Source organism: Pelobates fuscus, chromosome 10, assembly GCF_036172605.1.
Source record: "Pelobates fuscus isolate aPelFus1 chromosome 10, aPelFus1.pri, whole genome shotgun sequence".
In the NCBI taxonomy this organism is placed as follows: Eukaryota; Metazoa; Chordata; class Amphibia; order Anura; family Pelobatidae; genus Pelobates; species Pelobates fuscus.
The window spans coordinates 100,759,154-100,778,073 of NC_086326.1; the positions used below are offsets into that span (position 1 = coordinate 100,759,154).

Here is an 18,920-nt window from a genome sequence, read left to right on the forward strand (position 1 = left end):
CCTGCCGGACTCCCACTCCAGGTAAGATCCCTGACACACGGTCACACCCAGCTTACACAGAGCACTGCAAGGGAGTAAGAGGAGGAGATGCACTGCGGAGGAGAAGAGGAGGGAGTCAGAGTGGAAACTCTGACTCCCATCAGCCTGAGCCAGCCACTGGACCCCAGGAAAATCACCCGATTGCACCGAAAATGTAGAAAACAGGAGGATGACTAAAATATATATGTGTGTGTGTGTGTTTATGTACGTGTGAGTCTCTGTATGTATGTGGGTGTCTCTGTAGGTATGTGTTTGTGTGTCAGTATGTATGTGCGTGTGTCTGTATGGGTATGTGTATCGGTTTGTCTGCATGTGTGTCTGTATGTGTATCTGTGTCTGCCTATCTGTATGTCATTGTGTTCCCTATGTATCTATATGTGTGCCACTGTATATGTTTGAGTGTCATTCTGCGTATCTGAATGTTTGTCATCAAGTGTCTGCGTATCTGCATTTGTGTCTATATGTGTATCTGTCTCTTTGTGTGTATGCATGTGTGTCAGTGTGTGTCTGTGTATCTGTATGTGTGTCAGCGTTTGTATCTGTAGGTGTGTCGTCTGTGTATCTGAATGTGTGTCTGCATGTGTGTATATGTGTGCATCTATGCGTCTCTATGTGTGTCTGTGTATCAGAATGTGTGTCCGTGTTTGTACCTGTATGTGTTATATGGTGTGTATCTGCATGTATGTCAGTGTGTGTTTGTCTTTATCTGTACGTGTCAGTGTATGCACCTGTGTGTCTATGTAAGTGTCCCCACCATAGAAACATAGAATGTGACGGCAGATAAGAACCATTCGGCCCATCTAGTCTGCCCAATTTTCTAAATATTTTCATTAGTCCCTGGCCTTATCTTATAGTTAGGATAGCCTATCCCATGTATGCTTAAACTCCTCCTTTACTGTGTTAACCTCTACCACTTCAGCTGGAAGGCTATTCCATGCATCCACTACCCTCTCAGTAAAGTAATACTTCCTGATATAATTTTAAACCTTTGCCCCTCTAATTTAAGACTATGTCCTCTTGTTGTGGTAGTTTTTTTTTTTTTTTTTGTCTTCTTTTAAATATAGTCTCCTCCTTTACTGTGTTGATTCCCTTTATGTATTTAAATGTTTCTATCATATGCCCCCTGTCTCGTCTTTCCTCCAAGTTATACATGTTAAGTTCCTTTAACCTTTCCTTGTAAGTTTTATCCTGCAATCCATGAACCAGTTTAGTAGCACTTCTCTGAACTCTCTCTAAAGTATCAATATCCTTCTGGAGATACGGTCTCCAGTACTGCGAACAATACTCCAAGTTAGGTCTCACCAGTGTTCTGTACAATGGCACGAGCACTTCCCTCTTTCTACTGCTAATACCTCTCCCTATAGAACCAAGCATTCTGCTAGCTTCCTGCTGCTCTATTACATTGTCTGCCTACCTTTAGGTCATCAGAAATAATCACCCCTAAATCCCTTTCCTCAGATGTTGAGGTTAGGACTCTATCAAATATTCTGTACTCTGCCCTTGGGTTTTTACATCCAAGATGCATTATCTTGCACTTATCCACATTAAATGTCAGTTGCCACAACTGACTATTTTTCTAGTTTACCTAAATCATTTGCTATTTGGCTTATCCCTCCTGGAACATCAACCCTGTTACATATCTTAGTATCATCAGCAAAAAGACATACCTTACCATCAAGACCTTCTGCAATATCACTAATAAAAATATTAAAGAGACTGGGTCCAAGTACAGATCCCTGAGGTACCCCACTGGTGACAAGCCCAAGCTTCGAATATACTCCATTGAATACAGCCCTCTGTTGCCTGTCACTCAGCCACTGCCTTACCCATTAAACAGTATTGGAATTCAAACTTAAAGATTGCAATTTATTGATAAGCCTTCTATGTGCAACAGTGTCATTCTGTGTATCTGAATTTTAGTCATTAAGTGTCTGTGTATCTGCATGTGTGTCTATATGTGTATCTGTCTCTTTGTGTATCTGCATGTGTGTCAGTGTGTCTGTGTATCTGTATGTGTGTCAGCCCCTTCATACTGTACACTCTCAATAACTGTCCTGTCCTGTCACTCCCCCTGCCATACTCACCTCCCATCGCTTTGCCATATTCACCCAATCACACTCACTTTCTCTAGCACTGTAACACTCACCCCCCCAATCCTTTCAAGCTCATTCTCTATCACTCACCCCCTTTCACCATGCCACACTCACCCTATCACATTAACCCCTCCAATTCTGTTATACTCACCCCCCCCCCACTACCCAACCATGACTCACTCACGATGTCGGTGTGAGATGAGACACATGGAGGGGCTCGGGTAGGGGGTGAGACGTATGTGGTGGGGGCGACCCAGGCCAGTTTTCTGCTTAGGCACCTAGAATTTGGTGCCTCCAAAACTGGGAAATTTCTTAAATGTCTTGATATTAAATTAACAGCAACACGGATGGGTACAGGGCCACCTGAGCATGCACAGGACGTAGGCAAAGCATATTTTAATCTAATATCCTTCTTCTTTCCTTGCTTTTCTATGATTACAATTACATTTGCACTGCATTTAGTAGAGCACATTATAATTATAGTGCATGTTTTAATGGCACGCTTCTCTGCATGGAGGGTACAGTGATGAACCTGCTTATCTAATCCGAGATTCTTTAACCGACTGAATAATGAGAGTTACAGTGAACATCATGTTATGTACAAGTCTACCTCCTAACCAAGTCAATAGTTCCCTAATCTTAAATGTAGACACTGGGTCAATGTGTACCCTAATCAGATGGGACAGTGATGTACCAACTAAACCCCAAATAAGCAAATAAAAACACTACTCCTAATGCTCACGTTAAAGCTCTACAACACAATGACAATGCCTTTTTTTCTGAAAGAAAAAAAAGTTTATTATTGTGGAAGGCATTTTGATGGTAAAATTTACATAATTTCCTGGTTTGATTTTCCTACAGTGTACGGTTGAAGAAGGACTCCTCTGAAAAATGCTTGGATCACAAAACAAGACAGGGAAAGAAATTGATTCGCTGCTGGAATAAGTGAGTGAATTCTAAAATAATACACAGTATTGATTATTTTTTTGTGTTTCCCATTTCTAGCTGTGCATGTATTTACTGGCCAGCCATCTGTCTAAAAATATCCATAGTGAATGCAGAAACTGCATGTCATGATAAACTCATAAGACTTGTATCGTGTTAGTTCTTGTAGATTACCTAAGGAAATCCACTAAAATGGAAAACCGCAAAGACATCAGATTTTACTTTGTGTGTATGAAAGTATTTACAGCCCTGTACTCGTGGATCTGGTCCTTATCCCAATAACCATTCATTATTAGGGCAATATCAGCTATGACTAAAACCATCAAAAAGTAAATTAAGAGACAGTACAACCCTTGGAATGTGCAGTTTGAGTTTAGTTCTAGAATTACTCCAGCTTTATTGCCCGAAATCCATTAGTGTGTTTTTTTTTCTTCTAGGTTTTCCCTCCCCCATTTTTTCCCCTAACAACATGGAAAATACATGCAAAAAAAGTTTACAAAATATAAAAACCACCCTCCATCATCAATGCCACATCATCTTTTTCTGGGTCATGGTCAAATCAAATGCTTCTCATAGAGAAGTAGTGATAGACCACATACAATTAGAAGAGAGGAAAGAGGCAGCTAGTATGGGCTGGCTAGAGAGTATTGGTGAAGGCTGGACAAAGTGGTGGTCACGCTTATCAAATAACGAGTAAGAGGGTAGGGAAATCGTTGACAGATTGCAGTAGGAAAGGATGCATGGACGGAACACATTTTTAATTGAGGCATATAGAATGGCTGTGTGAGTGTGAGCTACAAACACAGTCCTATAAGCTTCTATTTGCAATTGTGCTCACAGCGCTGCATGTGAGTGAAGAAGGTGATTACATCTGCCTGTTCCCGGATATAGATATATATACATACATACATACATACATACATACATACATACATACATACATACATACATACATACAGACACACAGTTGCAGGCCCCTGCTGGCTTGTCCAATGAATCTTACACCTCCAGCAGCAGGTCCTCTCCACTTGTGAAACATTAGAGGGTTGCCATGGCTCTCATGATGTAGGGGAAAGTTTAGGATCCAGTGATTAAATATTCACAATCAATCCATTCAGGGGAACAACATATTAAAAAAACGGCACAAATCAGACCAGGGGTTCAAAAGTTAGCAAAAGTATTAATAAAACCCACTGCCAGCATGGCTTTCCGGCCCAAACCAGTTTCACAAGAGTCCTCTATCCTGGAGACAATCCAGGGATAAAGGCAGACTCCATTGAGCACATGTTAGCAAAAGACACAAAAAGACACAAAAATACATAACTACTATCATACTGAACAGAACCCCCACATTCAGCCCATCCCCAGATGACTTGGATCTGAGCGCTCAATATATCCGAACAGCGCTCAGATGCCACAAACACAGTCAAATCGCCATGGAGTTTAACTTTAGCATGGGCTGATGAGAGGGCCATCGCCTGAAAGGGACATACACAGTCCAATAGAATTCCATATGCTGCTTAAAGGGCCAGTGGCAGTATAATAAAATACAGTATGCCCAAATGTTGCACTTGAAGGGCCAAATCTCCCAGAGACCATAATCACAGGGCAGAAGGCAGTGATAAAGGGGTGAGTTTGCTACAGAAGGCTTTTCAATAAACTGCAATCTTTCCAATCTGTCCATTTAAACACGAACATGATTTTCAAGTTTCAAAGCCATCTGAAATTGATTAAGAGTCTGCCTCTCCCTTTCCTCCGAATTTAGAGGTAATTGCAGAGAATAAAGTGATGATGATAAATCAAGTTTAAAAAAACTAAGTTGGCTGAACCGTCTCTTGGCTACAAATCAGTAAAAACAAAAAAAGGGATGAAGGTCATTGAAGTATCATATAAATCCATTATTATCAGAAAACATGTATTGTGAAACTAGCCAATGCTACGTTTTGTCCAAAGGTCTCTCCTTTGCTTAATTTTCTCCTTTAAACTTAAAATAGAAAACACAAATAAATAATTTAGGGATCTTCCTGTGCAAATGCATTTTGCTAATATGATAGATGTTAAAGAAAGGACAAAGTAGATATGGTTAATTTTACATGTTGGATAGGTTCGATCTTAATGTCCCTATACCATCCTACCAGTGGTTGAAGGGCCCTGGTACAAGACATTTTTTGGGCCCCCCTCAAGTGCAAGAATGGCCAAAGGGTAGATCACCATCTGCCTGACCACTTCCTCAATGCTATGGGAGCTGGGGATCTACCATTTGTCCATCCTTCCAGGGTTGTATTTGTAAGCAGTGCTTGCGCATTTGAATGTAAATTTTGAAACAGAATTGAAACGTACGGAGATGAACACTTTTAGACAATAAGGAAAGGGTACTTTTTGACACAGGTCATATAAAGTTCCCACATTTATTTGAATGGGTGCCATAATACGGATTTGTTCGCTCTCTGATCTAAAATATGCCAAAGTCTGGTAAAGTGCAAAATTCAGCTCTAAGAGAACTGATCCACTGGCTTCTAAAGGGGACTAAGAAAGCTACAATTTTATAATCAATTATGGATAAACTACCTCATTATCTCTTTCTTGCATCTCTCAAGAAATATAAAGAACTAGAGTTGATTACTATTATTGTTAATATTTATAAAGCGCAAACAAATTATGCAGTGCTGTACAATAGGTGGACTAATAGACAAGTATCTGCAAGAACACGAGTTAGATTCACAGGGACAGAGGGCGTTGAGGGCCCTGCTTCAAACAAGCTTACATTCTAGGGGGAGTGGGGTAAGTGGACACAAAAGGTAAGGGAAGGATGTGTTTCATGGGAAAAGTAGGCTGCTGAAGAAGTTCATACATTTTTGAGGATACAGTTGTAGGAGAGGAAGCAACGTGGGTTACCAAGATGCGGGGAGGAAAAGCCGTTTTAGTTTAATTAATATGCTTTCCTGAAGAAGTGAGTTTTCAATTATTTTTTTAAAGGAATGGAGACTGGGCGAGAGCCTAAAGGAGCAGGGAAGGGAGTTCCACAGGCACGGTGTAGCCCTAGAAAAGTCTTGTAGGTAACTCAGTATGGGTTAAAACTTCGCTTATTTTCAGCTCTCCACAGGTCTGCCGGCGCTGGCCCCGCCCCCTTAGTGACGTCAAAAATTGCAGATTTTTAGCCAAAAAAATGCTTTCCCATGGGGAAAGGATTGGATTGGCTAAAACCGGCAAGGGGGCGGGGCCAAATGCCAATCAGCACCTCCTCATAGAGCTGCAATGAATCAATGCATCTCTGTAAGGGAAAATTCAGCGTCCCCATGCAGAGCGTGGGGACGCTGAACAGCAGGGCTGCTTACTGTGCAGCCCTGAGCCAGGAAGCCTCTCCAGTGGCCATCTAAGGAGTAGCCACTTGGAGGTGTCCCGAGGGGCAATGTAAACACTGCCTTTTCTCTGAAAAGGCAGTCTTTACATGAAAAAGTCTGAAGGCAATGATTATACTCACCAGAACAACAACATTAAGCTGTAGTTGTTCTGGTGACTATAGTGTCCCTTTAAGTATTAATGAAGACAGAATAGGCAACAGATACACAGGGTTTTCTTTCCCTAGTTCCCAAAAACAAACAGAATCTGACTAATGGGAGTAACATGGCCCTAAATCTGGAGTGAAAGGGAATTATTTTATTTAGAACCTCTTATATGCTGGATATAGATGTTTGACAGTATTGCAAACTACATTTCTTAAAGTGCTCAACTATTAAGATTGCAGAGGAACATGGGAAAGGTACTTTGCAGACATCTGGATGTGAAACTAGGCCATCACTAACAGTAGAACAGTTAAACTAAACAAGCAATTCGCAAGAATTGTTTTTCTATAACATTTCAAGTCCACCATGATGCATAAAAAAACCCTATATCTTATAACTCCAAAAATAACATGAAATTGCAACCCGCCTATGGTGTACATCATTAAAACAAATATTAGACATTGCCAAGCCATTATCAACATATTTAAGAAGCATCAACGAATCAATTTCAGTTCCCAAGTAATAATATTATAAAAACAAAGTTCAAGTTGAAATGGTCATCACGCTGAATAAACATTTTTTCTCAATAATTCATTTAATAACAAATCAATGTATGTAGAATATATGGAACAATAGTAAGAAAGATTACAGCAGATTTACAAAAAACAAGCCCAGTCCAAATCCTATCATCCTGATAAAAGCTGCTAATCCAACAGTAGGCTAAGTGCCTTGGACATACAGGTCAAAAAACAAAAACTATTAAACTTTATTAAATCCCTAACTGGGTAACAAAGAGACAAAAAAGTAAAAGATAAACTGTGTGAACATAAAGTGCAAAAAAGTGATTAAAATAGGAGGAAACTTCTGGAGCCTTGTTATATTATCCAGGATACCCCTCACTTATAGTATAGATACAACTGCTACTTTGTCTAATACAATGTTGCAAATATTGGACCCTAGTTTGAGGACCTCTGGCATAGATAGTCCTCAGCAGTGGTGTACATACAGGGGTCGCAACTGCGACCAGGCCAGTCACCATGTTTTGCGGCCCTGGCCCGCGCAGTACAACCGCTGGGGCCGCACGTTAAGGGGCCCATCAGTGGCCCATGCGGTTAGGGCCACCTGATGGCTATGGATTTCCAGGGAGCCCGGTCAGCGCTGCGGCGCTTTAACAGTGCGACTGGGCCCTCTTTGATGACATCACAGCTGGGAGGAAGTGACTGCCTGTGGAAACTCTGACTCCCATCAGGCTGAGCCACCACTGGACCCAAGGGACCCAAGGGAAGTCACCCTCCTGCATCTAAAAGGTAGGAAACAGGAGGGTAACTAAAATATTTTGTATATGTGTATGTGTCTGCATGAATGTTTCTCTGTCTGTGTATGTCTGACTGTGTGTGTTTGTATGTATGTGAATGTATGTGTGTTTGTATGTGTGTGTGTTTGTATCTGTTTGTGTGTATAGTGGCATACATGCAGAGGTCGCAGCTCCGACTGGGCCGTCACTCCAGGGGGCACGGCCGCCCTGCGACCGGGTGCCCGCCTCCATGTGTTGCGGCCCGGCCCACGTGGTGTAACAATGGGGCCCCATGGATCGTGTGTACGCCACTGGTCCTCAGCATTAATTGAAATACCATTGACAACTGTAATATGAAGTAACAAAATGAGGCATAGCCATAGTAATGCTAAATATTATTTTAGAAGCCAATGAAAGTGTTCATTTGCCAAAAACAAAGCTATGCATGTACCACTGCCAGAACAATTAACACCTTTCACTAAACCATTGCAAAACTATATTAACTACATATTTTTCGCTCTATAAGAAGCACCTGACCATAAGACTCACCTAGTTTTTAGAGTAGGAAAACAAGACAAAAAAAAAGTGTTCCTTACCACCCACTCCCCTTCCCTGTCCCATAGTGTTCTTCACCCCCCCCCCCCGTCCCATAGTGTTCCTTATCACCCACTTCCCCCTACCCTTTCCCACAGTGTTCCTTATCACCCCCTCCACCCCCTGTCCCACAGTGTTCCTTCACCCACTCCCCCCTACCCTTTCCCACAGTGTTCCTTATCACCCCCTCCACCCCCTGTCCCACAGTGTTCCTTCACCCACTCCCCCCTACCCTTTCCCACAGTGTTCCTTATCATCCCCTCCACCCCTCCATCCCCTGTCCCACAGTGTTCCTTCACCCACTCCCCCCTCCCCCACCCCATAGTGTTCCTTCACCCACTCCCCCCGTCCCATAGTGTTCTTTCACCCACTCCCCCCCCCCACCTGTCCCTTAGTGCCCCTCTCCCTTGGTCCCCAGTAGGTCTGCTACCTTTATGTAGCATGGCCGAGCGGAGCAGTGCGCACAGGGAACCCGGCCGGACTGAAAGGAAGTGAGCACTCAGTGCTCACTTCCTTTCAGTCCAGCCGGGTACAGGAAACAATCTCCTGTACCGCGCACCATACCGCGCGTTACAGGAGATTCAGTTTCCTGTTTTACCATACATATTGTGTTAAGACATATTACCCTATGTTGGTTTTTTATACCTACAGAATTTAGGGATCATTCACTAAATACAAGAATATCATTTACCAATGTGTGCGCAATCACCTTATCTTCAGTTTTAGCCTTTGTATGTAAGTGTTTCTTAGTGACAATACACTTGGGTGATTTTTAGCTGCACTTGGCTTATTTATGATATTTTACTAAAGCTGAGCGTCACCTTTTCTCTGTTTTCAAGTATTATGTTTAGCTCTTTCATTTTACTCCCAACAGCAGCAAACATTTTTTAACAAGTATAGTAAGTTAAAGGGACACTATAGTTGCCAGAACTATAGTGTATTGCATTTGTTCTGGTAAGTAGAATCATTACCTTCAGGCTTTTTGCTGTAAATACTGTTGTGACAAACTCAATTTTTCCTGTGAGTTTGCCACGGGTTTTTGGAGGGGCCTGTTTGCTTGCCTCCTACCCTGTGACTATGGGCCCTCTAATATACATTGCCCAATACACTTTAAAAGGCTCCATTCATGTAAGTACTTTTGTACTCCACAAAGAGAGACCGACCGCTGGCCCTAATTCCCTGGAACGGTTTTGGGCATGAAGCCATGCTTGCAGCCGGTCAAAAAGAGACTTCCATGAAACTTTTGAACCCCTGCTCTGATCTGGGTGATTTTTAATTATGTTGTTTACCCAGATCAAGGCTATCCGGGGTTGTAACATTTTGGGGGGTATGTTATGTTTTGAGGAACTTTCTGAAAATGTGTTATTTCTGCCTGGAGATAATTTAGTTTAAGAGAGGTCTACCTACTGGAAGCTGGATCCTGGTGTGGGGCCAGAGTGGGTGGAGGATGGCAAGACCCCAACCAAGCTGCGGCAGTTCGTGGGGTCTGCGGTGGTTATGGTGCTCCAAGGCAGTGCTTATGGTACTCATCAGTAATAGGAAGCAGCGATTGACGGAGGTACTCGGTTGCAGTCACAACTGCAGTGTTTACTCTACAGCCTAGTGATAACTTCACTGGCCCCTCCTTAGATGGCTGTTAGAGATCCTTCCTGGGTCATGGCTGCCTAAAATGCATCCAAACACTCAGTATTTCCTCCCTCTGCATGCAGACACTGAACTTTCCTCATAGAGATTAATTGATTCAATTCAGCTCTATGAGGAGATGCTGATTGGCCAGGGCTGTGTTTGAATTGTGCTGGCTCTGTGACTGATCTGCCTCCTTGTCTGTCTCAGCCAATCCTATAGGGAAGCATTGTGATTGGATCAGGCTACCACTTCTGCGGATGTCAGCAGACAGGTTGCTATTCTGAATCAAACAGCATGCAGAGTTACAGCTTCAGGCTTGAATACAAGTAAGATTTTGCTAATTTTAGGGAGGCACGAGGGGCCCAGATGGTGGTTTTAACACTATAGGGTCAGGAATACATGTGTCAGGGTACCTGTTGTCTCTACCTCTGTGGAGGTGAGACACTTGGACGTTCTTCCTCGCAAAAGGGTTGAATCACTCGTTCCTCGCGGTTCCCTCGGTCGTTTACACGCCGGCCGCGAGGGATCCACTTCCTTTTATGACGCGGCGTTCAGTAGCCGACGTCATGACGACAACCCAACCCGATCTGTCAATCAAGCCCCAAGCACGAATGAGGATTCGTCGGGGGCGTGATTACCTGTTTGGAACCAGGGTATATAATAGGGCTTTCTACATTTGTTCATTGCCCTGTCGTGGTTCTAGCTTGTCTAGTCACTCAGTGCTCTTGTATTCTGTTAGTTTCTTTGGTTTTGACCCGGCTTGTCTGTTCTACCTCGTTTACCTCTATTAGCCTTTGACTCGGCTTGTCTCTCGCTTACCTGCTCTCTCGTTCCCTCGACCTCGGCTTGTCTCTAGACCATTCTTTACTTACTACTTACGTTAGTCCGGCCATTCTAAGGTCCGGTATACGTACCCTGTACCTGTTTGTACTCTGCGTGTTGGATCCCTGTCCCGATCCTGACAACATGTTAGTGTTCCTGACCCTATAGTGATCCTTTAATATTACAGGTACAGGTATAATGACATAATTTCATTCCACCAATCATATGTCAGCATAGGAAAATAAATAACAGGGATATTAAATTAATAAATAACAGTAATATTAAACATATAAATAAATGTGTTAAGAAAGAAAGAGACATATCTTTAGGTGCTAAAATGGGATCCACACTTCATTCCAAGACACAGCTTGATCAAACAACAACTACGGTAATCAATAATTAAATTTGTTGACAATGATTTTCATAAATGTATTAGTTGCTACTGCTCTAGTGCCAGCCTGATAGATGAATAGCACACATCTTTCTTTGCCACACTCTCAGGTACACAAATTTGTATTATTATTTTATATATTCTCTTTTATATATACTAAAATAAACAGAATCACAAATAATACATTTTAATACAAGAAATCACATGTAGAATATGGAATGGGAGGGGATAACAAGGAGAATAGGGGTGAGGGATCCAAATAAAGTAAGGGAGGATATAGGGAGGTAGTATTATCAGGCAGTAAACCTCTCTTTCATAAACTATCTGTGCAGTGTGTGCACTCTCAGAACCATAATAGAAAGCTCTAAGACAGTTCACAGTCACCATGTTGTCAGCATTAAATTGTGTGTTTTCTTTTGGAATATATTAGCTAAACTAGCAGCCCAGAGGGATTTGTGGTAAATATGACTACCCTATTGGCTGCCTCTGGCCATTGTTTTCAAGGTATCAAAAGAAACATGATTATATTTATATGTACTTATTTTATATTGCAATTACAAGAATTTCTCACGATGATTATATTTATATGTACTTATTTTATATTGCAATTACAAGAATTTCTCACAATGATTATATTTGTATGTACTTATTTTATCTTGCAATTACATGAATTTCTCACGAGATACATATAATTATGCTCACCTACCTTTCTCATAAAATGTTGGTACTTTAATAAAACAAAAAATAATTTGAATATTTCCTGTAGGTTCCAAGACAGGACTCAGAAGAGGATGAAATGCATGAGGCGGAAAAAGAAGAATTCAAAAGTACAGAAAAAAAAGACCATATCTTAGTACTTAAAATAAACATTTCTAACTTTAGCTTTACTTTATAAGCCATCATTAATTGTACACAATAGCAAACTATATGGCTTGAAATTTTCGCCAGAAATGAAAATATCCTTCACCCAGACTACAGGAAAATATTTTACTTTTCTTTTATCATTATGCTTGCAATTACATCCAAGCACCATTACCACTTTAGAATTTTGAAGTGTTCATGATTCTTGGGGTCTCTATGTGAAATATTTGTGTTGCTGAAGGTATAACTCCATCTGAAGCAGCATCATAAGTACGTCATTAACCGGCCCAGAACAAGAGTTCTGTGCATATTTCATGGGCAGGGTTTCTTTCATTCATAGGCTTACGGAAGCTTGCAGCCAATGAATGACTCTATAGAAGGTCGATGTATGTCACCCAGCAAGACTGAAGGCCCAGGAAGAGGGCGAACTGTTGCAAAAAAAAGTGGCGTAGGGGTTCTCAGCCATCTGTAGTGGCTATAAAGCTTAGAGTAACCCTTTCAATGTATAGTTACTTTTGTTTGCATGTTTGTATGTTTTGTATAAATATACGGTATATGTCAACATTATTTTAGAAAACTTTGTGTACTGCAAAGCAGGTAGAGATAATGGCAGCTGTGATATTTTCATATTAAAAGCATGATAAAACAAAATAAAAAGGTCTAAGTTCTTAAATATATACTGGGCATTTCATCCATCAATAACAATGGAAATAATGTGTACATTCAGAGAACACATTTTAAATTGGTGACTTTTTTTTTTAACTTGCCCATTTTAAACGTTTTCAGAGAACTACATTTGAAAAGTTGTACAAATCAAAATGCATTTTACAGGAACACTCAAAACACCATCTCTTCGTACTTTGTTTTGCAATACTACTCAAAGTGTGTATATTTTTCATTGGAGATAGCTATATATAGATAGAAAATATGTTTCTTACATTTAAAGGATCAGTCCGGACACCATAAAAAGTTTATCAGAAAATTATGATGAGAGATCTTGAGAAAAGAGAGTGAAACACATGTTTTATTCATGCACAACTTCAATGACTGTGTTATGCACACAGAGTTATTTACTGAAGTGAACATTTCTGAGAATTCAAGATTAATTGAAAGTGAATTTCCAATGTAAGGCCAAAGTAACCGAACTGAAAACAGAATTGACTGGTAGAATTGTCCTAATTTTGTTAGTTTGGCCTAAAATTTGAATTCCTTGCAGTTTTCACTTTAGTGAATAACCCTGACACTCTTCATGGAGGAAAAAAAGGGGTTTCGGTTTAACAGCACAGTGTGTTTATTTTAGAGGTTCTTCTCTCTTGCTGTGTTAATTGAACTTTAATCTAACACAGGAAGCTGCTGTAGGCTCTTTTGAGACAATTCCGAGAGCAGGAAATATGAAATTCTAAATTAAAACACTGAAATAATGAACATTAGAAAATGTGAGCTTTTTCAGGAAGTGTGTAGGGAGATTGCAAGTCACAGCCTGGTGAGGTGTAACTAGGGCTGCATAAACAAACAGATTTGACTCCAAACATCTGGAAAATTGAGCAGTCAGACTGCAGGGGCAAGATTTAAACACCAACACTGCTTCATTAGGCTAAAGTTGTTTGGTGTTTAGGTTGTCCCTTTAAATTCCTCACTGATCATGCATGATTGATTCAATGCTTTCAGTGATACAAGGGACAGCAGAAATCAGGAGGTAAAGAATGAAGCCAAAGTAAAAAACAGAATAATATGCTCAGGACCACACTCTCGGATAACCAGCAAAGGGAAACCATGACAGGGCAATGAGTAAAAGGAAAAAAATAGTTTAAATAACCCTCCTGCAGATCCGATTGGCCGTAACCGGCCTTTGACCCCAAAACGTGCGTGTGCGTCTTTTGCGTGACGTCAAAGGCACCTCGATGCAGTCATTACCGTGGGCGGACGTGGACGTGGGGCTACAATAAGGCATGGATCCGCAGCGGCCGGCGTCCACCGACATGTTGCAGAAGTCTGGCCCACTGGCGCAGGACTGCTGAGCAGCACCTCCATTATTGCTAGGAAGGCAATTTCAACCGCAAAAGCCAAAGGGGGGGATCAATACGTGACACTACCCAACTGAGACAGGTCCCGGTTGACAAGCAAAAAGTAGTTGACAAATCACCAAAAATGTTGGGTTCCACATGTTCCTCCACTAACAGCAGTAGAATACCCGACATCATGTCCAGGCTGGACAAAACTTTCAACAACTTCTGGAGGAAGAAGGCAACAGTCTGCTCCGCAGAAGCAAAGAGGCCACTCACCTCAAGTTCTGCCTCTGCATCTTCATCACAAGCCAATGCTACTGCAGTGGAGAGGGCCTGAACACGGAGACTGAGCGGACGGCGCCCCCTGTCTGTAAAACAGCCGGCAGAGAAGCCTGACCTCACACCACCCAAGCCTGAGTCTCCCTGGGAGGCTGAAGTGCTGCAGGGAATTCCAACAGAGCTCTGGATCCAGGGCTACCTGCAATTGTCTGGACAGGGAGGCCTGAAGTGTTCTGCCTCTTGAGGTCATAGGCTAAGCTGGGCCATATCTGGGCTCCTGGCCACTTCTTTATCTAATAAACTATAGTTATGGGTCTTGCTAATTTTATTGCAGTTTAGTTTATTTTTAAGCTCTCCTGCAGGTCTTTTTGCTACTTCCAAGCTCTTAACTCAGTATATCGCTCAATGGATTACCGGGGGGTCTCCCAGGGGGTTTATACAGTTGCATAATCAATGTAGTCAAGCAATTTAAGTGTTATAAAAAATATTTATTTTTAAAGTGCAGTATTCTTGACTTTTCATTTTATCATCATTACTATATTTCATTGTGATATATAATCATCTGAATTGTCAATGCAAGCATGTCAGAGTATATTTTAAGCACTTATTTTTGACGTTAGTCATTAATTTATATCGTTATATACGACGTGTATTAAACTCATCTATTGATTTATACACAGTTTTATTTTATTTTCTTTTTCGTCATTTATTTCCCTTTTTCTTTTGCTCCTTGATTTGACTGCCGCTATTGACTCTTGTTTAGTCAGGCAGCCACCGCTGGGGTTTTTCCGGATAGGTGTTCCTTATCCATTAATAAAGTATCTTTTAGTTTTTTAACCGTTTGTATTTACCTAATATAGGCAGTGGGAACAGATTTCCCCTTTTCTTTTCTGTCACCAATTTCCTGAGGGTTACCCCCTTTATGACACCGATCTTGTGGCCAATTTTCTTTGTTTATTATTATTTGTGTGTATACGTTTGTGTATCTATGTATGCTCCAACAGCACTAGTTGCTGTGTAACAGACCAGAACTTGGATTTCGCTTAAGAGTTCAAGAGATATGAACGAACTGACATTCAACTGTAGCTGGTCAATTCGCAGGCAAGCTTTTAAAAGAACAGATCAGCCTGCTTCAGAGTGCAGAGTGAGGGAGAAAAGGCCAGCTAGGAGAGCTGAAGGAGAGAGCGAGCAATTGCGTATATTGGAAATCTATTTTGTTTTCTTGGAAATTGGTAAGTGGGAAAGCCACCCAATTACAGATAGTTATTTATGTCTAGTAAGAGCAAGGGATTTATTTTTATTTAAAGCACCTGTTTTCTCATCAAATAAAAAGGAAAACTGAGTTGCATGTGTCCTGGACTTTGTATACCCTAGAAGGCTGTGGTTACCATTAAATCTGTGACAAAATCCTACCTGTATTAGAGGTGGTTTGTTACCGCGCTTATTCATACATACAGGTGATATATTGTGAATATTGTGCAAAAGTTCATTTATTTCAGTAATGCAAAGTAAAAGGGGAAACTAATATATAGGTGCATTACATGCAAAGCAAGATCGTTCAAACCGTGATTTGTCATAAGTGCGATGATTATGGCTTACAGCTCATGAAAACCCCAAATCCACAATCTCAGTGAATTAGAATATTGTGAAAAGGTGCAATATTGTAGGCTAACAGTGTCCCACTCTAATTAGCTAAGTAAGCCATAACACCTGCAAAGGGTTTCTGAGCCTTTAAATGGTCTCTCAGTCTGGTTCAGTAGGAATCACAATCATGGGGAAGACTGCTGACCTGACAGTTGTGCAGAAAACCATCATTGACACCCTCCATAAGGAGGGAAAGCCTCAAAAGGTAATTGCGAAGGAAGTTGGATGTTCCCAAAGTGCTGTATCAAAGCACATTAATAGAAAGTTATGTGGACGGGAAAAGTGTGGAAGAAAAAGGTCCACAAGCAGCCGGGATGACCGCAGCCTGGAGAGGATTGCCAGGAAAAAGGCCATTCAAATGTGCTGGGGACTTTCACAAGGAGTAGACTGAGGCTGGAGTCAGTGCATCAAGAGCCACCACACACAGATGGATCCCGGACATCGGCTTCATATGTTGTATTCCTCTTGTCAAGCCGCTCCTGAAAAACAAACAACGTCAGAAGCGTCTTACCTGGGCTAATGAAAAACAGACCTGGTCTGTTGCTTAGTGGTCCAAAGTCCTCTTTTCTGATGAGAGCAACTTTTGCATCTCATTTGGAAACCAAGGACCCAGAGTCTGGAGGAAGAATGGAGAGGCACACACTGCAAGATGCTTGAAGTCCAGTGTGAAGTTCCCACAGTCTGTGTTGATTTGGGGAGCCATGTCATCTGTTGCTTCATTAAGTCCAGGGTCAACGCAGCCGTCTAGGAGATTTTGGAGCACTTCATGCTTCCTTCCGCAGACTAGCTTTATGGGGATGCTGACTTAATTTTACAGCAGGACGGGGGGCGGGGCCGGACCGCCATGCGGAACGGTCGCAAAATGGAGAGGCTCCTACAAACTCTACCAGTTGTATAGCACAAAAACGACTTGATAAGTCCCTGGCACAGCGATCCAGTGCAGGAAGCCACCCTGGTTCCGAGGAGAGGCTTGCTGTAAAGTTCTAGTCCATCGGAGGGGCGCTCTCCGTCACCCACGATGGGGACCGCTCGGGCGGTGAGTGGAGCAGACGGCCGCTGCCCTGCTATCCTGCCCACCAGCAAGGGGAGCGATGCACAGAGCTAGGTGGAACCGGTCCTGTCCTCCCCCCTCTGGACCGGGGGGGTGATCCCGGTCCCCACCCGAACCCTGCCAGCGCGCAGCAACAACAGCACCCCAGGCTGTGACAGAGAGGCCCAATCCTCAATTACCGGGGGGTCTCCCAGGGGGTTTATACAGTTGCATAATCAATGTAGTCAAGCAATTTAAGTGTTATAAAAAATATTTATTTTTAAAGTGCAGTATTCTTGACTTTTCATTTTATCATCATTACTATATTTCATTGTGATATATAATCATCTGAATTGTCAATGCAAGCATGTCAGAGTATATTTTAAGCACTTATTTTTGACGTTAGTCATTAATTTATATCGTTATATACGACGTGTATTAAACTCATCTATTGATTTATACACAGTTTTATTTTATTTTCTTTTTCGTCATTTATTTCCCTTTTTCTTTTGCTCCTTGATTTGACTGCCGCTATTGACTCTTGTTTAGTCAGGCAGCCACCGCTGGGGTTTTTCCGGATAGGTGTTCCTTATCCATTAATAAAGTATCTTTTAGTTTTTTAACCGTTTGTATTTACCTAATATAGGCAGTGGGAACAGATTTCCCCTTTTCTTTTCTGTCACCAATTTCCTGAGGGTTACCCCCTTTATGACACCGATCTTGTGGCCAATTTTCTTTGTTTATTATTATTTGTGTGTATACGTTTGTGTATCTATGTATGCTCCAACAGCACTAGTTGCTGTGTAACAGACCAGAACTTGGATTTCGCTTAAGAGTTCAAGAGATATGAACGAACTGACATTCAACTGTAGCTGGTCAATTCGCAGGCAAGCTTTTAAAAGAACAGATCAGCCTGCTTCAGAGTGCAGAGTGAGGGAGAAAAGGCCAGCTAGGAGAGCTGAAGGAGAGAGCGAGCAATTGCGTATATTGGAAATCTATTTTGTTTTCTTGGAAATTGGTAAGTGGGAAAGCCACCCAATTACAGATAGTTATTTATGTCTAGTAAGAGCAAGGGATTTATTTTTATTTAAAGCACCTGTTTTCTCATCAAATAAAAAGGAAAACTGAGTTGCATGTGTCCTGGACTTTGTATACCCTAGAAGGCTGTGGTTACCATTAAATCTGTGACAAAATCCTACCTGTATTAGAGGTGGTTTGTTACCGCGCTTATTCATACATACAGGTGATATATTGTGAATATTGTGCAAAAGTTCATTTATTTCAGTAATGCAAAGTAAAAGGGGAAACTAATATATAGGTGCATTACATGCAAAGCAAGATCGTTCAAACCGTGATTTGTCATAAGTGCGATGATTATGGCTTACAGCTCATGAAAACCCCAAATCCACAATCTCAGTGAATTAGAATATTGTGAAAAGGTGCAATATTGTAGGCTAACAGTGTCCCACTCTAATTAGCTAAGTAAGCCATAACACCTGCAAAGGGTTTCTGAGCCTTTAAATGGTCTCTCAGTCTGGTTCAGTAGGAATCACAATCATGGGGAAGACTGCTGACCTGACAGTTGTGCAGAAAACCATCATTGACACCCTCCATAAGGAGGGAAAGCCTCAAAAGGTAATTGCGAAGGAAGTTGGATGTTCCCAAAGTGCTGTATCAAAGCACATTAATAGAAAGTTATGTGGACGGGAAAAGTGTGGAAGAAAAAGGTCCACAAGCAGCCGGGATGACCGCAGCCTGGAGAGGATTGCCAGGAAAAAGGCCATTCAAATGTG

At 41.6% G+C, this 18,920-nt stretch overlaps 2 protein-coding genes across 2 annotated transcripts in view; one reads left to right on the top strand and one right to left on the bottom strand.

Moving 5' to 3' along the window:
• Nucleotides 1-12,469, top strand: part of LOC134575319 (C-X-C motif chemokine 9-like) — a 46,222-nt gene extending 33,753 nt beyond the window's left edge. Inside the window, exons 3-4 of the mRNA XM_063434597.1 lie at nt 2,994-3,077; nt 12,074-12,469. Coding sequence (XP_063290667.1) covers nt 2,994-3,077; nt 12,074-12,161 — 172 coding nt within the window. The 3' untranslated portion in view covers nt 12,162-12,469. The remainder of the gene's footprint in view (nt 1-2,993; nt 3,078-12,073) is intronic.
• RASSF4 (Ras association domain family member 4) overlaps nt 1-18,920 on the bottom strand; it is a 289,543-nt gene that overhangs the window by 210,921 nt on the left and 59,702 nt on the right. The gene's annotated exons all lie outside the window — the stretch shown is intronic.